Source organism: Piliocolobus tephrosceles, chromosome 20, assembly GCF_002776525.5.
Source record: "Piliocolobus tephrosceles isolate RC106 chromosome 20, ASM277652v3, whole genome shotgun sequence".
Classification (NCBI taxonomy): Eukaryota; Metazoa; Chordata; class Mammalia; order Primates; family Cercopithecidae; genus Piliocolobus; species Piliocolobus tephrosceles.
Genome location: NC_045453.1, coordinates 41,569,842 through 41,593,559, shown reverse-complemented (window position 1 = coordinate 41,593,559; position 23,718 = coordinate 41,569,842). Strand labels below are relative to the sequence as shown.

At 38.3% G+C, this 23,718-nt stretch overlaps 1 protein-coding gene across 6 annotated transcripts in view; it reads right to left on the bottom strand.

Moving 5' to 3' along the window:
* Positions 1 to 23,718, bottom strand: part of RALGAPA2 (Ral GTPase activating protein catalytic subunit alpha 2) — a 323,453-nt gene that overhangs the window by 151,990 nt on the left and 147,745 nt on the right. For all 6 annotated transcript variants that reach the window (XM_023217753.2, XM_023217754.2, XM_023217757.1 and 3 more), the window contains one exon: positions 6,720 to 6,848. In XM_023217753.2, coding sequence (XP_023073521.1) covers positions 6,720 to 6,848 — 129 coding nt within the window. The remainder of the gene's footprint in view (positions 1 to 6,719; positions 6,849 to 23,718) is intronic.

Genomic DNA, 23,718 nt, shown 5'->3' with positions numbered 1-23,718 from the left:
ATATATCACCTCATATAGTTTCTTTATGCATGAGTTGTGAACATTTAAGATTTACTCTCTTAGAAAATTTCAAGTTTATAATATAGTATTATTAACTATAGTGACCACACTGAGATCTCCAGAACTCATTCATTCTGCATAACTAAAACTTTTGACCACTGAGAAACATCACCCCATCTCCCCCCACCCCAACCACAGCCCCTGGGAACCACCATTCTACTCTCTGCTTCTAGGAGTTGGACTTTTTTAGATTCCACATACAAGTGACACCACACAGTATTTGTCTTTCTGAGTTTGGCTTCTTTCATTTGGAAAAATGGTTCATTCATGCTGTTGCAAACAACAGAATTTCCTTTGTTTTTTGAAGGCTGAATAATATTCCATTGGAGATATATACCACGTTTCCTTTATCCATTCATCTGTCAACAGACATTTAAGTTGCTTTCGTATCTTGGCTATTGTGAATGCTGCTACACTGAACGTGAGAGTGCAGATATTTCTTCAACATACTGATTTCAATTCCTTTGGATATATACCCAGAAGTGGGATTGCTGGGTCATATGGTAGTTCTATTTTCAACTTTTTGAGAAACCTCCATACTGTTTTCCATAACGGCTGCACCAATTTACCTTCCCACCGTAAGTGTACAAGGGGATGAAAATGTGTAGAAAAAATGGTATGATTAGCATACCCAGTACCCAACCATTCACTAACCCAAATACTCATGTGCAATATTTGAAAACAGAACTAAAAATCAATTCATGGCTGTAACATTTATTCCTACTATCATACCTCAGGCAGATAGTAGAGAAAAATGTATATAATATTATGTAACATTGATATATGTGTTAAAGACCAAGCAAATTCGATGCCTTTAAAAGGCTTAAAAGATAAGGCACTCATGTCTCTTATTGTAGTTTCAAAGAACATAACACTTTTTTCTTTATTGCAAGCTGGTTTTGTATTTCATCCTTTCTGAATTTTTTGAAGCACATTCTTGGTTTATGTTTCAGTACTTTCTTCCCTCAATATTTTCTAGTTTGTGTTTTTCCAGGTTCTGGTTATTTCTTGGTTATTTATTTTCCTACCTTGGCAACACTTCTTTATGTGAATTTGACCTTTACATTTATCTTTATACCATCTTTGATTTGAGTAGTCTCTATTGTGTTGGTTCTTTCTTTCCAGCTTTACTAAAGTACAATTAATAAAAATTTATGGGCCGGGCGTGGTGGCTCATGCCTGTAATCCCAGCACTTTGGGAGGCCGAGGTGGGTGGATCAGGAGGTCAGGGGGTCAAGACCAGCCTGACCAACATAGTGAAACCCCATCTCTACTAAAAATACAAAAATTAGCTTGGCCTGGTGGCGGGCACCTGTAATCCCAGCTACGCAGGAGGCTGAGGCAGGAGAATTGCTTGAACCCGGGAGGTGGAGGTTGCAGTGAGCCGAGATCGCGCCACTGCACTCCAGCCTGGGCAAAAGAACGAGACTCCATCTTAAGAACAAAAAAAAATTATATATTTAAAGTATATACAACATAATATTTTGATATACATATTGTTTTAATATACATACTGATCCCTATCAATATGTTTTTAACCTATGTCTTTGGGGATGTGTTGGTTGTGACGTCAAATCTCATCCTAGTTTTTTCTGTCAGAGGCCTCAAATAAGGAAGAATCACTATTTCGGTAAGTGGTGATCATAGAGGGAATGGAGCAATAAATGGACATTATATATTGCAATCTAGGCAATATATAATGAATTCAAATAAAAGATTTTTTTTTTTTTTTTTTTTTTTTTACGTGCACAAGAGTTCTCTTTCCTCCACATCCTTGCCAACACTTACCTTTTGTCTTTTTGGTGAAAGCCATCCTAACAGGTGTGAGGTAATTATCTCATTGCGATCTTAATTTGCATTTCCCTGGTGATCTTGAGCATTTTTCATATACAGCAGTTCCCTCTTATTTGAAGGGGATACATTCTAAGACCCCTCAGTGGATGACTGAAACTGTGGATAGTACCAAATCCTTTATATATTATTGTTTTTGCAATACACACATACCTTTGAACAAATTTTAATTTATAAATTAGGCACAGTAAGAGATTAGCAATAACAGCTAATAATGAAATAGAACAATTATAACAATATGACAGCATCACTACTCCTGTGGTTTGGGGCTATTATGTAAAATAAAGATTATCTGACCACAAGGACTCTGATATCACAGCAGTCCACCTGGTAACAGATATGGCCACTAAGTGACTAGTGGGTGCGTAGCAGATACCTTGTGGATCCACTGGACAAAGGAATGATCCATGTCCCGGACAAGATGGGCCAGGACAGCTCAAGGTTTCATCATGCTACTCAGAATGGTGTGCAATTTAAAACTCTGAATTATTTCTAGAATCTTCCTTTTAATATTTTTGGACCACCACTGACTGTGGTAACTGATATCAGAAAGTGAAACTGAGGATAAAATGGGGCTACTGTACTATTAGCCAAATATATGTCTGTAAGGCTACTTTAAGGGCAATCAGGCAAGAGAAAGAAATAAAGGGTATTCAAATAGGAAGAGAGGAAGTCAAATTATCTGTTTGCAGATAACATGATTGTATATTTAGAAAACCCCATCTTCTCAGCCCAAAAACTCCTTAAGCTGATAAGAAACTTCAGCAAAGTCTCAGGATACAAAATCAATGTACAAAAATCACGAGCATTCCTATACACCAATAATAGACAAGCAGAGAGCCAAATCATGAGTGAACTCCCATTCACAACTGCTACAAAGAGAATAAAACACCTAGGAATACAATTTACAAGGGATGTGAAAGACCTCTTCAAGGGTAACTACAAACCACTGCTCAAGGAAATCAGAGAGGACACAAACAAATGGAAAAACATTCCATGCTCAAGGACAGGAAGAATCAATATCATGAAAATGGCCATACTGCCCAAAGTAATTTATAGATTCAATACTATTCCCATCAAGGTACCATAGACTTTCCTCACAGAATTAGAAAAAACTACTTTAAATTTCATATGGAACCAAAAAAGAGCCCACATAGCCAAGACAATCCTAAGCAAAAAGAACAAAGCTGGAGGCATCACGATACCTGACTTCAAACTCTAGTACAAGGATACAGTAACCAGAACAGCATGTACTGGTACCAAAACAGATATATAGACCCATGGAACAAAACAGAGGCCTCAGAAATAACACCACACATCTAAAACCATCTGATCTTTGACAAATCTGACAAAAACAAGCAATGGGAAAGGATTCCCTATTTAATAAATGGTGTTGGGAAAACTGGCTAGCCATATGCAGAAAACTGAAACTGGACCCCTTCCTTACACCTTATACAAAAATTAACTCAAGATGTATTAAAGATTTAAACATAAGACCTAAAACCATAAAAACCCTAGAAAAAAACCTAGGCAATATCATTCAGGACATAGGCATTGGTAAAGACTTCATGACCTAAACACAAAAAGCAATTGCAACAAAAGCCAAAATTGACAAATGGGACCTAATTAAATTAAAGAGCTTCTGCACAGCAAAAGAAACTATTATCAGAGTGAAGAGAAAACCTACAGAAAGGGAGAAAAATTTTGCAATCTAACCATCAAAGGGCTAATATCCAGAATCTACAAGGAACTTAAAGCATTTTTTTTTTTTTAGATGGAGTCGCACACTGTCACCCAGGCTGGAATGCAGCGGCGTGATCTCGGCTTGCTGCAATCTCTGCCTCCCAGGTTCAAGTGATTCTCCTGCCTCAGCCTCTCGAGTACCTGGGACTACAAGCGTGTGCCACTACACCTAGCTAATTTTTAAAAATTTTATTAGAGATGGGGTTTCACTGTGTTAACCAGGATGGTCTCGATCTCTTGACCTCATGATCTGCCCGCCTCAGCTTCCTAAAGTGTTGAGATTACAGGCATGAGCTACCGAGCCCGGCAGGAACTTAAACAAATTTATAAGAAAAAAAAACAACCCCGTCAGAAAGTCGGTGAAGATTATGAACAGATATTTCTCAAAGGAAGACAAACATGAAAAAAAGCTCATCATCACTGGTCATTAGAGAAATGCAAATCAAAAAAACCACAATGAGATACCACCTCACACCAGTTAGAATCACTAAAAAGTCAGGAAACAATAGACCGGGCCCAGTGGCTCATGCTTGTTATCCCAGCACTTTGGGAGGCCCAGGCGGGTGGATCATGAGGTCAGGAGATCGAGACCATCCTGGCTAACACGGTGAAACCCTGTCTCTACTAAAAATACCAAAACTTAGCTGGGTGTGGTGGAGGGTGCCTGTTGTCCCAGCTACTGTGTGACAGAGCAAGACTCTGTCTCAAAAGAAAAAAAAAAAAGTCAGGAAACAATAGATGCTGGAGAAGATGTGGAGAAATAGGAACACTTTCACACTGTTGGTGGGAGTGTAAATTAGTTCAACCATTGTGGAAGACAGGGTGGCGATTCTTCAAGGACCTAGAACTAGAAATACCATTTGACCCATCAATCCCATTCATTACTGGGTATATACCCAAAGGATTATACATCATTCCACTATAAAGACACATGCACACGTTATGTTTATTGCAGCACTATTTACAATAGCAAAGACTTGGAACCAATCAAATGCCCATCAATGATAGACTGGATAAAGAAAATGTAGCACATACATACCATGGAATACTATGAACACAAAAAAGAAGTTCATGTCCTTTGCAGGGATATGGATGAAGCTGGAAACCATTATTCTCAGCAAACTAACACAGGAACAGAAAACCAAACACTGCACGTTCTCACTCATAAGTGGGAGTTAAACAATGAGAACATATGGGCACAGCGTGGGGAATACCACATACTGGGGCCTGTCGGGTGGGGGGCAAGGGGAGGGATAGCATTAGAAGAAATACCTAATGTAGGTGACGGGTTGATGGGTGCAGCAAACCACCATGGCATAGGTATACCTATGTAACAAATTTGCACATTTTACACATGTATCCCAGAACTTAAGTATACCAAAAAAAAAAATGAGTATTTCGATAAAGAAGTATGATTTCCCTTCTTGTATCTTGTAATTATTTTCAAAGTCGATGTAAATGGTTAAAATGCATTTGAAAATTCTTTGAGATTATCCTAAACTTTTTCAGAAATAATGAAATATGAAAAGTTGTCATAATTCTTTACGATAAAGCCACAGTTGAACAAATTCAACATTTTTCTTCTACTTTTTCTTTCTTTTTAAGAGATGAGGTCTTGTTATGTTGCCCAGGCTGAACTCAAACTCCTGATCTCAAGTGATTCTCCCACCTCGGCTTCCTGAGTCTCCTATAGCTGTAACTATACTTACGCCGCCATGCCTGGCCTCTTCTTCTCTTTTACCCTTTCTTCCCTTTTGCTCCTGTCTCTTTTCACTTCTCTTTGTTTTCTAATTTATCTTTATAAGAAAAAGTTAGTGTGTGAAAGCACCAACATGAAATACCAGCTACAGGAAGTATTTTTAAACAGTTTAATTTAAAACCAAGGGCTTGAGGTTTGAATTTACCCTGCAAAGAAGAAATAAGTGAAGTGAAAAAGTAATCACATATCAAACAAGATTTAGGTTGTTGGATGGCCACACTGATTTCGATACCAATGCTTAGCAAATAGTAAAGCTAATTTTATTTATACCATTTGAAGAGGCAAAAATAATTCTGAATATGTAACAGCTTAAAGAGCACAAATGGAAAAGGCCCTTCCATTTTAAATGTATAACAGTATTCTCTCAAAGAGGCATTAAGATATTGCTTTGGCCATGTGCAGTGGCTCACACCTGTAATCCTAACATTTTAGAGGCTGAGGCAGGAGAATCATTTAAGGCTAGGAGTTTGAGACCAATCCGGGAAACATGGAGGGACTCTAATCTCCACAAAAAATTTAAAAATCAGCCAGGCATGGTGGTGTGTATCTGCAGTCCTAACTACTCAGGAGGCTGAGGTTGGAGGATCACTTGACCTCAGGAGTTTGAGGTTACAGTGATCTAGGCACGATAGCACCACTGCGCTTTAGCCCGGGTGGAGAATGAATGGGACCCTATCTCTTGAAAAACAACAACAAAAAAAGAAAAGAAAAGAAAAAGATACTGCCTTAGTAGTAGAGGTAAATGTAGAGAGTAAAAATAAATTTTTCTGCAGCCCTTACTGATCATTTAGTCCATTTCTAATTTTTTATTACAAAAATTCTACCAAAGTATTCTGGCATGTTATTAAGAGAATACATATTCACTTCTAGTTAAGATTTTAGTGTTCTAACATTTTAAGAAAATATTTCTATGAGACTTATAATAACCAAGACTTAATTTTAAAAAATCACACTGCTAATGTACACTTTAAAACTCTATTTTAGACATTTATGTCTGTGCCACCATTTACTGGAAAATGCTAATAATATTCTAAGAGACAAGTCCTGCTTCCGACTGTGTAAATGTGCTGAAATATTAGTGAGGATATGATTCTCACACTTTGGCCTTTTGATGAAACGCCTTTCCAATACCAGTGTGTCATCTTATCCTACAATTTCACACATCAGCTGCCAGGGTATCTACCCTGAGAGCCCAGTTTCACATTGCACTAATGAGTCAACACCTGTTAAGAGTGGAGAAATCCGAACCTTGTTAGCGATTGTGAAGCCTCTTGGGAGCCGGGATGCTGAGCATTGTCATACTCACCGTCAACATGTCTGTGCTAAGGACCCTGGCAGCGGCTGCAATGAAGTCCCCCACCAGCATTGAGAAGCCAGGAAAACCCAGGGAGAAAAAGCGGGGTGGACAGTGCCTTATGATGGTGTTTAAGATATCCTACAAGGGAAGATAAGAAAACACAATTGTAATGTTCAAACACAAAATTCCAAAGTAGTGTTTGTAGTGGTACATATGACCACTGTATAATAATCTAAGACAGCACAGATCACAGAAAATTTTCAGTGAAAGAGATATTGGAAACTGAGTTACTCCAAGGGTTATTGTACCCATTTTAAAGGTGAGAAATTGGAGACACCAAGTTGTAAGATGAATTATGCAAAATCTAAACCATGACTCTGAGACTAGACATTTCCTCTGTCTTCTATGTAAAGGTAGGCTCCTTGGACAAGCTACAGGAGTAATGAGGTAAATATGCAATTAAAACCCTCAAATATCTATCACTAAAACAAAACATATGTCCTGTCTTTAGCTTTCAATTTACCACAGTTAACGCACACAGTTACATTAAAATATCTTAAAGTAGGCAAAGAGATGGACAATTTCACTCTTCAGATAGCTTTATGTGTTAAGAAATGGGAATATGCAGAGTGCTAAGGTAATGCTGTAATCAGTGATATGCTAAGGTCAGGGAATCAGCATGGTTCTGAATATACGTGTGATCTCGGTGCAAGTACAAAGTGGCCTTTTGCACAGAGTGCAGTGTGAAGAGTATCATCTGCCCCAGACACCTTGTGTTCCTGTGTCTGTGATGGCCCCTCACCCCCCAGCTCTGGTCTGAAGCAGATATCTAATTCTTGCCTGTGGCAGATCAGGGGTCCACCACTGGACAGCATTCATGCCATCCATGGCCAGGCCACATCTCTGAAGCCATCTGTGCAAGTGTGTGTGTGTGTGTAACAGGAATTAGTAAGAAAACCACAAATCACAAACTTATGCAGCTGTTGGCCATGTACATTAATCAAAACACACACTGAAGTACAGTCGTGTCACTTTATGACGAGGATACATTCTAAGAAATGTGTTGTTAGGCAATTTCATCATCTTGTGAACATCATAGAGTGACTTACACAAACCTAGATGGTAGATGCCTATTACACATCCAGGCTACAAATGTGCACATGTTACTATACCGAATAGTACAGGCAGTTGTAACACAGTGGAAATTATCTGCATATCAAACCACATCTAGACACAGAAAAGGTTCAGTAAAAATACAGCACTACAATCTTATAGGACCACCATCATATATGTGGTCTGCCACTGACTGAAATGTTACATGACTATATCATAGTTATGTGACTTATAGTTTCACAACTTATTATAGTCTCAATATAAGAGTAAGAAGCAAAACACACACACACACACACACACGCAAAATCCTAGTTTCTTTTCTTAGATTTCAGTGTGGTTATCTTAAAAATCCTTAAAAATAATCCTGATTTAATTCTATCAGTATCACATTAGAGCAAAGCAGTAGTTACACGCTAAATTCTAACATGTTAAGTCTGTCATAATAAAAATAACCTCATTTAACAACTTATCTTCCTAAAAAAATTTGTATATGTCCACAAACCATTTTTCCTAAGACTTTTTTTTTCTTACATGGGTCTTAGTTTCTACAAATCTTGACCTTTACATTCTTAAAATTACTGTATAATGCTTAATTCAGTAGAGTTCACATTTAGTAAATAGTTTAGCAAGTACTAATTCAAAGTTTTAGCATTTCAGCAGACTTTTTTCCTACACCAGAAATAAACAGATAGATAGATAGATAAGTAAAAAAGGAAGGAAGGAAGGGGAAAAAAACCATGAACCACGCTTCTTCCAGGTTAATGTTTAAGCCTACTTTAATCACGTCCTTTGATACACTTTAAGGTCCGTATCAGTCAAGGCAAACATTCTAAGGGACCGAGCAGATGGATGCTGCAGTTTAGAAAGTGTGTGGTAAACTCAGGATCCAAGAGTGGAACAAAAGATCCACCTTTTTCATAATTAAGCCTCTGATTAATGCCCTAGGCTCCTCACCACACACCTGTAATTACTCACAGAGGTACTCATTGTGCTGGGCCTTGTCTCGGAATATCAGGCATCAAACTATCCGGCAGCAGATGGAAGCACATTTCTGTTGACATATGTTGCAATGAAAGGATTCGTGCAAACCTGGCTAGCAAGGTAGCAGAATGCCATGCATTTGAAGATTAATAATGCAAACAACCATGATGTTAACTTTGTTATGTTTGTGTTAATTCCATCTGTTGAGACGGGAAACTAAACCTTGAAGCTTGTGGGCTTTAAAAATCTTTAGCACATATTTGAATCAAATAAGCCCATTTTCACCACTGGAATTTAGAGTTTTAATTAAAAAATGCTTTTCTAGGCTAAATTTATGGGAATTATGAACTAAATCATTTAACAAGCTAACACCACAATTTGTAAATGAATCCATCTTGCATCATAAGATTTGTACGTATAAAGGCAATAATCTATAAAATAAGGCGTTCAAAAAATATTACTCAGCTGCTATACTGATGCTAAAGACAGTAGATAGGCAAGTAGCTGAGATAAAGTCACATGGCTCCCCTACTCCCTGGACTTCAGCCAATCATTTCAACGGAACCTGCTACTATGAGCAAGAAGGTTGGAAAAAGAGGGCAAAATAACAGATGGCTAGCCTACCCTACCCTGCCACCCACGTAAGACAGCGCCCTGAGGAGACACAGTGCCTGTGTGAAGTCGCCAAAGACAGCACTGGGGAAGGGTAAATGGGGGGGGGGGGGGGGGGGGTTAAAGAGGGAACTATATGACCAGTCAGCCAAATTATGGCCATATGTCTGCTTATGTTACTTCTCCACACTGAAATGGAACAACTCGAAGATTGTATCTTTGTGATAACATTTTAAAATTAGGAATAACCATGTGGTACTCAAAGAAGAGCCACTGCATATTCCCAGCAGCAGGACGTCCACAAAATGCCCCACTGATTTCCTAACTCAGTAGAATCCTTCTTTCACCTTCCCCACCATACATTAAGACACAGCTATAACAGGAGTCTTTGAAAAATATAATAAAAATCTGAAACCTTACTCACAGCCTCCAGGGCTTTATATATACATGGGACAGGATGATGCTCTCAGACATCAGTCATTCATATGCAACCCTCATGCCTTTTGCCATCTCCCTGTCCAAAGTGAACATTACTTGCCTAACAGGGTTTTCAAAGTGGCTCATGTTTTAATTTTTTTATTTCCATAGGTTTTTGGGGAACAGGTGCTATTTGGTCAGATGAGTAAGTTCTTTAGTGGTGATTTGTGAGATTTTGGTGCACCCATCACCGGAGCAGTAAACACTGTATCCAATTTGTAGTCTTTTGTCCCTCACCATCTCCCACCCTTTCCCCCAAGTCCCCAAAGTCCACCGTATTATTCTTATGCCTCTGCGTACTCAGAGCTAGCTCCCACTTATGAGAGAGAACATACAATGTTTGGTTTTCCATTCCCGAGTTACTTCGCTTAGAATAATGGCCCAATTGTTCTGAAAAACTTATGTGTATCCTTTCTCATAAGTAAAAAGTAACTCAAGTAATACAATGACAGTAACCAATGCTGCTAAATTTTTGCTAAAAATACCATCCTCTGATGAAGACTCTGGGTCTGAGACCAGCTCTCCTTGTTAAATATGAGCACAGAATGCAATGTCAGGGTGGTGTGAGAGAACTTCTCTCAACTCCAGCTGGCCTACCTAAGAGTATCACAAGGACCTGCAGAGAGGAGGAAAGGGGCCATCCTTTCTACTGTGTGATTCGATGCTACTCAGCGCTGCCTCCACTGAGATGGCTAGTGAGAAACAGCCCTGCACTCCGGCGTGGTGAAAAGAACTCTAGAACTTGAGCCATGAGGCCTAGGTTCAAAACCTTGTGTGACTGTGGGCAGAACATGTCATACCCAGAGCTTCATGCTTCTCTTCCATAAAATGGAATGATACTCCCTTACGGAGTTGTATGTAATGGGATAGCAGATAAGAACACACGCCTTTGTAAAATGAAAAGAGCCATAAAGAAGTAAATAGAGTAGCAATTAAATAATTATTTTTCAAAAAGAGAAGGACTCTGAAGAGTTTTACTTTATAAAATTTACTTTACAGGTGTAGTTTATATAATTCAGTGAACTATTACTTTGCTGATCTACAGAAAGAATAGTTTAAGACACTTCAAAGGTGGCACACAAATAAGCCTCTTAGATCACACATTATCCCAGAAATTCAAAAGCTCTAGAAATTAGTGCTTTCAAGCAACACTCTTAACAATGCATTACAGCAATTAGCCACAGTGTTCAAGGCAAATACTACGAGAAAAACGGGAAAATTATCATTTTAGATTTTCTAGGATTCATTTGTCTAAGGAGTTCTAGAACTTAATACAAAGAAGTTCAAGTTAGTTTTATAGCAAGAATTAGTCTCTTTTTCACACGTTAAATAGACTAAACCACAAACTAAACAATAGGCTCAATGATATATGGAATCTAAAATAAAATGAGGTTTATTTTTGAGAGTTGAACATATGACACATAGACAAAGATCTTTCACATGCTTTTGTTCAAAGAAATTAAAATTCATTCTGCAAAATGTTGCAATATAGTGAATAGATCACCAAACTAGTATTTTTCTCTTGTTCTGGTTAAAAGTCCAAGTGCATACTATACATTGAGTGTGAAAAGATCACTAAGATGACAATTGTGAATTTGCAGCTTATCATAAGATTCTGGTTATGAGAAAGTGACTGGTGAGAACATCTGTCTCTTATCACTGATCTTGCAAAAAATCAGGTAATTCAAATAGAGGCGTGTTGTTTCCTCTCCTCCAAAGCACAGTTCTATAAACACAAACCATATTCAGCCTGGTAAATGAATCGCTTTAATTGAATGCTATGTACACAGTAACTGGAAAAACCATAAGTGATAAGAAAAACATATGGTGATGGCAACAGAAATTGGTTTATTCATTTTGCATAGTGTTGTTTCTTTAGTTCTCCCTTATAATTGACCTTTAGAGCGATAAATGTGTAAAATAATTTTGTTTATTATGGCTCCAAACCTTCCAACAATTACACAAAATGAAAATTTAAAAGGAAGGATTCATTCTGGAAGCATTTCCATTGTTTACATAATTGCACAGCTATAATTTAGTGCTCATGTTGTTATGGAAAATAAAAAAGGGCGATTACAGGCCATTTCAATTCAAAATATTGCACAGTGGTGTCAAAATGGGGGGAAAATGTTCACTTTAAAGCAGTTTAAAATGGATTAACCCTAAAAACAAAAACATTTCAACTTAGCATTCTATAAAACACAAATGTTCAAGAAGTAGCCCTCCTCCAAACCGTATTAGAAATGTTGCAACTGTACTTTCACACCAATTACATATATATTATTCACTTAATATTTGCTCAGGGCCCAGCAGATGATGGTTGTAACACAATAGCCAGCCATCTGTCTCCCTGCCTTTCCTTCGTGGACTTGCGCCTGCTTCTCAAGAGCAAACAGATCCGGTTATTCCACCTAAAGTCACTCCGTCCCTCCACGAGGCCAGACACAATCATCAAGAAATAAAATCTGCATATGAAAAATCACTCAATTCCTCATTTAACTTTCTACTTAAAGAAAACTAAACACTACACAGTTAGATGAATTCATCACTGTTTTTTAGAGAAGATGCCTGTAAAGACCTAGGAAATTCTATAGGAAGCTCTTATTTGGTAAAGAGGGTAAGGTTGGGATCCGTTTATCCCAGTAATCTGGCTAACAAAAAGGTATGACTCATTCTATACTTGGATAATTAATTATAAAAAAATGTGAACTCAGAGGAATACATTCATATTAAATATGATTATAATTTAAACTTTAACAATGAAGACAGCCACGATCCTGTAGTACTTCTGGACATACTTTTAAGTATTAGTTATTGCCCGCCTGCTGACGTTCAGAAATGCTGAGTGATGAGAAATTTTTAGTTACCAGAAGACCAGATTTGAAGATACCTCAAAGCTCCAAAGCCTGATTCTCTCATTTCTGCTAGTGGGTCTCTGCTCCTTCAGCTTAGGGCACAAGGACATACTTTACATACCACAAGTTGCTACCTGGCTTCTGATGATTAAAAAATAAATCAAATCAACGTGACCTGTTAAAAAAACAAAAACAAAAACAAAAACAAAAAAAACACGGCAGAGCACAGCACCAATACTTCATTTCCAGAAAAGTTGCTGAGAATAAAAAGATAGCAGGACAAAGCTGATTACATCAATTACTTTGATGATTGAGGCCAAATATATGGTATGTGCTTTACATTATGTGTTAAAATGGCTAACTTGGTACATCTCTGGGAAAAAAGCAGAGATTTTAACAAGTGTTGTACACAATGTGACTTCCTAGAGTATAACTATGTTACAAAAGTCAGGAGAAATATTACAGGACAGAGTAATTGGGTTGTGCACCTAGAGAATCAAAACTACCTAGTGGCTGGGCATGGTGGCTCATACGTATAATTCTAGCACTTTAGGAAGCCAAGGTGGGGTATCATTTGAGCCCAGGAGTTCAAAACCAGCCTGGGCGACATATCAAGACCCTGCCTCTACAAAAAATAAAAAAAATTACCCAGGTGTGGTGTGGTACACTCCTGTGGTCCCAGCTACTTGGGAAGATGAGCTGGGAGGATCACTTGAGCCTGGGACATCAAGGCTGCAATGAGCTGTAATTGTAAGACTGCATTCCAGCCCAGGCGACAGATAGGGAGTCTGTCTTAAAAAATACCAAAACCAAACAAAACATAATACCTAGAACTTCTCACCAGCAGAACTGCTATGAAGAAGACATTGAATTTCCTTGACAGCAGCATGCCTTAGGGAATGGGAAACATGCAACAAATTCCTGTGGCCACAGGAGCTGTTCTGAGCATTTGCACAGCATCAGGATTTCAGGAGTGACAGAACAAGTGGACAGATGGCAGAAAAGGGCACTGTGATGCTCAAGCCCAAAAGGAGAAACTTGAATATTTTTTATAACTGCTTATCTATAAAGAAAAACTTGGCTGGCCTTTAAACAGATGAAGATGGACTGTTCTGCTTCAAAACATGTGGGATATAGATTTACTTAAGGAACACTGTACATGAATTTTATTTTATAAAGAAGTTGATCACTAATATGTCTAACCTGCCTCTTTCTTTTAGTAACAGCTTCAAGATATATATTCATATATAATGAAGTTCACCCTATAAAGTATACAATTCAGTAGTTTTTAGTGTATTCACAGAATTGTGCAACCGCTGCCACTAACTAATTTGGGAGCATTTTCATTACCCCAAAATGAAGCCTATACCCACCAGCAGCTATTTCTCATTTCTCATATACCCAGTAACTGGCAACTACTAGTCTACTTTCTGTCTCCATGAATCTGCCTACCCTGGATATTTCAGAATATGGAATCTTACAGTATATATGGCATTTTGTGTATGGTTTCTTTTACTTAACATGTTTTCAAGGTTCATCTATGTTGTGACACATAATACTTTATTCCTTCTTAGTTAATAATACTTAATTCCTTCAAATTAATATTCCATTGTATTGATATACGACATTTTGTTCATCTTTTCATCAGCTGACGAACATTTAAGCTGTTTCTACCTTTTGCTGACTGGTTTTGATTTGAATTTCTCTGGTGAATAATAATGCTAAGCACCTTTTCATTTTCTTCTTGGCCATTTTTATATCTTCTCTGGAGAAGTTTAAGTCTATATCTTTCACCCATTTTTTATTTGGGCTGTCTTTTTGTTGCTGAGTTGTAAGACTTCTTTAATTTTTTAAATTTTCATTTATTTGTTTATTTTTGAGACTAGGTTATAAGACTGGCTAATTTTTGTATTTTTGGTAGAGGTGGGGTTTCACCATGTTGTCCAGGCAGGTCTCAAACCCCTGGCCTCAAGCAATCCACCTGTCTCAGCCTCTGAAAGTGTTGGGATAACAGGCATGAGCCATTGCGCCTGGTTGTGTAAGACTTCTTTATATATTCTGGATACTAGGCCCTAATCAACTATATAATTTCAAATATTTTGTGGGTTGTATTTTCACTTGCTTGACAGCATCTTTTGAAGCACAAAAGATTTTAATTTTGATGAATGATAATTTATCCATTTTTTCTTCTGTTGCTTGCATATTTGATTTCATATCTAAAAGTCTATTGGCAAATCCAAGGTCACGGAGATTTAGTCCTTTCCTTTCTAAGAGTTTTGCCATTTTAGCCCTTATACTTAGGATATAGAACCATTTTGAGTTAATCTGTGTATATGGTGTGAGGTAGGGGTCCAACTTCATCCATTTGCATGTGAGTATACAGTTGTCTCAGCATCACCTGTTGAATTGACTATTCTTTTCCAACTGAATTGTCTTTGCATCCTTGTCAAAAAATCAGCTAACTATGGGCGTATAAGTTTACTTCTAGACTCTCAGTTCTATTCCATTGATCTATATGTCTAACCTTTTACCAGGACCACACTGTTTGGATTACTCTAGCTTTTTAGGATCTTTTGAAATAGGAAACTAGTAATTCTCTAATTTTGTTCCTTTTTGAGATGGCTTTGGTTATTCAGGATTCCCTGCAATACCATATGAAATTTAGGATCACTTTTTCCATTTCTGCAAAAAACACCATTGAAATTTTTATAGGGATTGTATGGAAGCTACATATCACTTTGGAGAGTATTGTTATCTTAATAATATTAAGTTTTCTGATCCACGGATATTTTTCCATTTATTTAGGTAGTTTTTAATGTTCTATGACAAGGTTTGCAGTTTTCAGTGTATACATCTTGCAAGTCCTGGGTTAAATTTATTCCTAAGTATTTTATTCTTTTTGGTGCTACTGTAAATATGATTGTTTTCTTAATTTCATTTTCAAATTGTCTATTTCTGCTGTATAAAAATACAGTTGATTTTTATATATTGATCTTGTATCCTGCAATCTTACATAATTTATTAGTTCTAGTAGGTTTCCTTTTTAAGTGTGTGTGTATTTCTTGAGCTTTTCCCAATACAAGATCATACAGTCTTTCAATATACATATCTTTCATTTTTCTTTCTAGTCTGAATGGCTTTTATTTCATTTTCTTACCTAACTTCCCTGTCTAGAAACTCTGGTACACTGTTGAAACGTGGTGAGAAAAGACATCCTTGTCTTGTCCCTGATCTTAGGGAGAACATCAGAGTTTAAAATGGAAATGCCTGTTATTTCTTTGGTGAGAAGAAAGCCAGAGCCTATGATGTGGCAAACAAGCCCAGAGCAACCTTTTTGCAATACATTTTTGCAGCAGCAAATGAGTGCTTTCTGCAAGGATGCTCAGGGTGCTGTGAGATCAGGGCCTCTAAGAAAGAAATGATTCTCCATCACATGAATCAGCTCGCTCCCTCAGCTCCAAGTCCTTTGCTATATGAACAAAACATGAAGCCCCTTTTCTCTGACCAACATAACACCCTGCCTGAAGCCCACAGATCAAGAGGGGCTGCTGTCTTTCACGTGTGCTTCCTATAATGGGCACTTCACAGCTCACTGAGGAGACTGACAGGGAGAGGGCAAACCTATTAGGAAATTCTGGCACATTTATAATTCCATAAGATGAGGAAAACTGTTGTAAGGTCATGGAGAGAAGTGACTTACCAGCTGCACCAACAGTGCCTTGAAGATGCTGTGGCCTGACTATGTAATGACTGTCTTAGTCATGACCCTGATAAGCTTCAAATCTACACCATTACAGTTTGTACAACAGGCTTGCTTAATGAGGTTGATGCAGATGCTCAAGAGCAGTTATTAAATCCTCACAATGAGACTTTAGCAAATGAGGGCTTCAACAAGTTGTTGCCAGTAAGTGATAACAGTGGAAGCGACTCGGTTGCATCAGACTCATATGTAAGGTGTTCTAAGTGCTAGACACTGGTACAGCACTCCAAAAGAAGATCAGGCCTCATGGCCAAAGCTCAGGGATAAGTCTACACAGAAAGGCATTCATACAGCACCAAGAAAGTTACTGGGGGCTGGGGATGAGGGAGGGCTGGGGTAGGAGGATACTAAAATCTTTTTCTGAGATGCCCAGCTGCTTGTCTTAGAAGAGGCTAAACTGAGGCAAGTGTCTCTGTTTGTCTCCTCCACCCCCTCCTCTACAGCTTTACAATATTCTCTAGCAGAAGCAAAAACAGGGTCACTGCCATCACAGATAAAAGGATGGGTGGCCGAGCGTGGTGGCTCATGCCTGTAATCACAGCACTTTGGGAGGTCGAGGTGGGTGGATCACCTGAAGTCAGGAGTTCAAGACCAGCCTGGCCAAGACAGTGAAACCCCATCTCTACTAAAAATACAAAAATTAGCAGGGTGTAGTGGCAGGCACCTGTAATCCCAGCTACTCAGGAGGCTGAGGCAGGGAATTGCTTGAACCTGGGAGGCGGGGGGGTTGCAGTGAGCCAAGATTGTGCCACTGCACTCCGGCCTGGCTGACAGAGGGAGACTTCATCTCAAAAAAAAAAAAAAAAAAAAGGGTAAGTAAAATGCACTTAACAGTGCATAATCATGTAAGTAAATACTAAGGTAAGAATTGCCAAAATGAGTCAAATGTGCACACACAAATATAGGTACTCCAGAGTCAGAAAACTATACTTTTCCCAGGTTTATTATTCACACCGTCTCAAGAATGCATCTGCTAGAAATACATTCTTAGAATATTAAAAAGAAACACTTGGGTGAAACCACAGACTTAACACAGTCAGGTGTTCCTTAATGTCATGGCTGCAAGGACATAGTAAAGATTTAATCGACACTGCCAATGATGCCAAGTAAAATAATCTTCTCATTCGAATGCTGGAATCTAGATTAGGACCCAACTGCACACTATGTTACCCCCAGAATGAAGTAGAAAATATCAGTAGGGAAAACACAACACTACTGAATTTGGGTAACAAAGGTATTTAAATTATTCCTTTGGAACCACAAAAACTTAGAAAAGGGATCCAAGAGATCATCATTCAATCTTTTAATTTAACAGACACGGAGAATGGCATCAATCAAGGCCAGAACTGCAGTTACCAGCAAGGTTTAAACACAAACCCAAGCACGTCTGTTCCTTACAGGAAGGGAAAATGTTAAGTCAGGGTCAATGAAGCACCATTTAATATTCCTGAATAATGGGCCTCATATATAGTGCACAGCACTATTTTTTTTTTATTTTTTTGAGACAAAGTTTCGCTCTTCGCCTGTTGCCCAGGCTGGAGTGCAGTGGTGCAATCTCGGCTCACTGCAACCTCCACCTCCCGGGTTCAAGCAATTCTCCGGCCTCAGCCTCACAAGCAGCTGGGATTACGGGCATCCGCCACTACACCCGACTAATTTTCTGTATTTTTCGTAGAGATGGGGCTTCACCATGTTGGCCAGGCTGGTCTTGAACTCCTGACCTCAGGTGATCCACCTGCCTGGGCCTCCCAAAGTGCTGGGATTACAGGGATGAGCCACCGCGCCCAGACTGCACAGCACTGTTTTGAGGACTTACTTAGTTTTGAAACATGAATTCTTCTTTCATCTCACTTACTTCACCTAATAATCATTTAAAAATGCAAATAACACCTTTTAAAACTATACTTTCAAGTGAAGTCAACAAATGATCGCTTCAGCTTAAAAATACGCTTCCAAAAATAAACACACAACTCCTACTCTCATAGAAGTATTATCAGATGAAGGAACTGGCTCATAAAATGCTATCTTCAAAATAAAGACAGGTCTTCCACAAAAGCCATCTTCTTAGGAAATTACTGGGCATGGGGGATAAGGGGGTGTGGAATTATGTGAGGAGGCTGGAGGCGCTGAGGGGAAATGCATTAGAAAGATCTTTTGGGGGAAAAAAAAAAAAAGAAATTTACCAAGATTCCAGCAACAAATTTAGATTCCCATTCTTCCCTGAAAATGAACACTAGAGAACATATACCAGTTCTTTGTGGCTTCTATGCTCATTTATCTGTGATCTCAACTCTGCTTAAAAAAAAAAAAAAAAAAAAGCTCAGGGCTTCTAATGCCATCACAGACTAGCGTGTTCCATGCATTTAAACATGTTTCCTTCTCATAAGGTGAAATCGGGAAGCCTGGCTCTCAGGTTTGGGTGAAAACGAGTCTGCTTCATGGTACTGACTTTTGCCAGGATGTTTCCCAGCCTATGCCCAAGAACAGATTAACAACAGAAAAATGATTTCTGTTTGTTACTTCCCATATCTTCTGGTTTGTTCCCATATCAGTAAAGAGATTAATGTTAGAATACGATTATTATCCATTCTTTTCATTCTAAGAAAACACAAAATGCATGCTCTCTAGTTTATTTTCTTACAAGTAAAATTACTCCACCTGCACAAAGCAGTAAAACTGAAGCTCTCAACATTTTTGTGGTCTGCAAAAAAAACAGAGGGCAACCCTGTGGTCATTCAATTCTGGGAGTCTCCACTAATGTGGGTGGAGGCCTGGATGAATTAGAATGACAATCTCCCACCCCTTCCATTTAGACAATTTGTGTTTAGACAAAGAGCTCTCAAGAATGGCTTAAATTTGAGAGAACAATCCCAAAGGAAGCCAGCTCTACCAATCTGCTTATGGAGAAACCTCAGGCCAGATCCATTAGCAAAGCGGCAATACCCACAAATCCGACACTACACCTGTCCCGTCCATCCTATGATGAAAAGCCCACTATATACAAATTTCACCATGGCAGAAAGCAAAGAGGTCAATCGACCTCTAAATAGTGGACAAGTGGCTTGCTGCTTCAAATTCTAGGAATACTTATTTTACATTTTGGTTTTTAACGTACATATAACAAAATTCATTTTAGGGGCTTAAACACAACTTGTTTTTTAAACGAAGGTGTTTTAAGTGTAGATTTTTTAGCTAATGTGGAAATAGAAGGAGGAGGGCTTTAAAGATAAAATTCCAGTAAAAGATACAACTAATTCGCTATCTGAACTTGGGCAGATACTTTACCTTCTGAACAACAATTTCGTCATCTGTAAAATGGGAATGAAAATGCATCATGCCCTGTTATACTCTTCAAAAGGGCAAAGGAAATCGTATCTGAAAGCATTTTGTAAATTCCAAAGTTCATAATTATTATTTTTACTAAATAACAGCAACTTTTATTCATGATCTTATTAAAATATTAATTTTCCAGGATCATTTGAAATTCTCAAGTGCTAACTGAGTTGAAGGTACCATGTTAGTTGCTGTGAGGCTCTGCGGCAGTCCCTGCCTTCCAGCAATGACCTGTTAGGGGAGGGGAGAGCTACTCATAGCTAAGAGTGAGGCCACCGAGAGCACAGGGCTCCCGCATGATGGGAACAGCGGGTATGCCATGGGAACCAAGGAAGGGAAGCAAATAGGTGGCACAAGGCATTGGGTCTTGATGAAGGGACCATGCTGCATGTGTTCAACTAGACTCCAGCACACAGGAAAATGGTAGGTATTTTGTTTTAATGTCTTATTATTAAAAGGTTCTCTTTTGCTAACATTTCTTTAGCCCACAAATACCTACTAAAGGATATTTTTTTCCATGGGAGAACAAAAGAAAAACTGTTGTTTATTGCTTCGTTAGAAAACAATGTTCTCTCTAAAATGTGTTTCAGTAAATAGCATTAATAGCTGAACAATCTGCAATTACCACAATACCACTTATTGTTATGTATTAAAAAAGAAATCAACAGACAAAAAGAGATTATTCCCCACAAGGAGAGCGCTTTTGTCACAGAAACAAAAACTGCAATGTAAAATGCTTTTCTTGACATTACTTCCATCTATCCAAGTCTTCCCTTTATGAATTATAAACCACAGTCAGGATTTAAATCTCTTATATTCAAAAATCATTCCTTTCTAAATGGGAGTTAATGTATCCTCCTTCCCCAAGTATAACTTCAGCACTTGAAATGTCTCTAGAAGCTATCCCTGTGTCTCTCAGTGCCTCTGCACCTGGAGAAAAATGTAACATTTCTTGAAGTCTTTATCGAATTCTAAATGAGAAAAGATGCTCTTACAGGTCAACAGCTATATTCCAAAGAGCAGGAAAATCCCTTCTACAGTGAAATGTACCAGTGCCTACTGAAGGCCTAGCTATCTTCACCTTCCCAAAGTCCCATAGTCATCAGAAACTCATTTCACGGAATAAGCAGCACAAGCCAAATAGGCTATGTATGTGGTCACTGATTCATGGATGCAGTGACTTGAGTGCAAGGCTAGGTAGGGCTCAAGCTCTAAAGTGAATGTTCCCTCTTTCTGTGGCTGTCCTAGAGGGTCAGACAGCCTTGGACTGAATACTTTAGAGCTTGAAAGGTTTACAAACGCAGAATCTATCGCCTGCCATATTTGAACAGAAAACTGGATTTAGTGTCTCCTGATGATGAGCTGGAAACTACCTATTAGTCCCGGCTCTGGAGGTAAAACAGTCTCTCTTCCACACAGCACTGCTTCAGACATTTGAAGAAAGCAATTATCTGTTTCCATGCACCAACCCTTTTCCACACAAGCTGTTCTCTCAGCCATCCCACTTCCTCTTAGCTACTCAGGCAGTGCTCATGCAAGAAGTGGAACCTGAGCCCCTTTCCTGCCTCCTTTCATACATACAGTGCCTTGGGCTTTGCAGATGCATGCCATACCACTTTCTACTTTGGGCTTCCAGGCAAAATTCACCTCAGATAATTTTCATGTTAACTTCAGAATTAATCAGATCGTTCCATGTTTTATTTCTTAAATTGACTTTTTTTAGACAGAGAAATTAGTAAGCTGAACCCTTGTTGAAAATTCATTTAACTCAACCTGAAACACTGACTCTCTTAATCTTCCTGGTTAAATTTTCGTATGCATTTATTTCCTTGGTTAAGCTAAGAAAGTGAGACTTTCCTACTGTCTTTGATTACTGAGTTGTATCATTTAATTTATATTACCTAGCTCTTAGGACAATGTCATCTGCAGAAGTATTCCTCTAGGGCAAGGTTTCTCAACCTCAGTACTACTGACATTATTGGTCATAAATTCCTTGTTGTGTTTCTGTGAACTATAGAATATTTAACAATATCCCTGGCTTTCACCCACTAGATGACAGTACATTTCCCTCATCTAGTTATGACAACCAAAAGAATGTCCAGACATTGCCAAATGTTCCCTGGAGGGGGCAAAATTCCCCTGCCCCCCAAGAATCACTGTTCTAGGGTAATGAAAGTTGACTAGCTCACCACAGTAGAAAGCTAACGCCGGCCTTGAAACTGATAGTTGGAGCCAAAATTTCAACCAAAGTGGCTCAGCTCGGCAGATTTGGTTACCCATTCTTCCCCATGATGCTATGTGGATTTGGAATAGCCAGTCTCAGAAGAAGGTCTTTTTTTTTTTTCTTCAATTTTCTATCTATCAATATATTTACTGAGCATCTACCCTCTCTGGGAAAAGACAGAATGCACTCCAGTGACTGTATTAAAAAAGATTCTGGTGACCTGGGCTCTGTGACAGGCCACAGTAGAGTCTCCTTCCAGAGAGAAATCTCAGAGCAAAAGAACACATTCTCAACTGAAAAATGTATGCCAACTGATACACGATATCACACGGTAACAGTTTAGTAAGAACAAAATCTTTCCTTTTCCCACATATACTGAGAGTTGCTATACTATTTTTATGCTTTATTTCATGTAGCATGTCTTATTAAATACTGGAAGACTTTGGCCTAAATACACATAATTCATATTCATCTCTGATAATGTTTACTTGAAAGAAAGTCTTTACACCTTTAAATCCAACAAAGGAAATCAAACAAAACTGTAGTTTCTGGCCTGTCAGGTAGATGTTTTTCTCTCTGGATCAGCCTCCATGCTATCATCTTACACTTTTTAAAGCTGTGAAACAAGTTCGCTGCACATGTGTTAAACCTCATAACCGAAACCTCTGCCATCTGTTACCTCCTACATATTTTTACTTTCCTCATTGAGGTGTAAGTGGGCTCTGTCTATAGATTAATGAAAATAATTATTGATTCTACACCTGTAAAAGAAAAGAAAAAATATCTCACATTTATTTTTGGTGCAGTCATCTACCTGAAGTCTTTATGGTGATTGATAGCTGAATAAAGTTATAATAAAATTTTCATTGATAAATTTTGATGAATCTGTGGCTTGTCCATTCCCACGAAACCTTATGGAAAACACTCGGAAGGCCCTGGATGCTACCTGATGGTGTAACATTAATTATATGACAGCTTCTATATTTTATCACTCTGAATTTGTACAATAAGCACAAATAGGAATTAATTATTAACTTAACAATATATGTCAGGAGAGGGTTGTCATATCTCACCTGTCCTTATAAATATTATCCTTCAATCAAACCTACGTCAAACTTGGAAGTTTTGTTTATCGCTACAGTAAACTCACCTTATATTCAGTAACATTTCATTAACTTGAATAAAGTAAAGTCAGGTCAGAAGTTGTATTTTTAGAAAAACAAAAGGATTTGTTTTTAAGTGCCACATTACCTTCAAAAACAATCAGTAACAAATATATGTCTTGGCTAACAAAAACATCAATTACAGAGCCCTTTAGACATCCCATTTTAATAATTATAAATACATTTACAATTTGTATACCAACTGCTTGAATTCCAACAGAATTAGAAAATATGTTCTCTTAAGTAGAGGGAAAATGTCCCTGGAAATCTTTCCTGCACATTTCTAATTCCTAACAGGCGAGACTTCTTTGGGGACACCCCCTGGTGTATCCTTGGATGCACCCATTTGGCCTATCCTGTGCTACAATGTCCAAGGTGAGGAAGGCTCATCAAGACATGAGTTGAAACTTACAGTCACTTTATCCTATCATGCCCACCTGTCTTCCTTTTCTCAATTCATCTTCTTGCCTTTCTGAATCAACATGTGCCT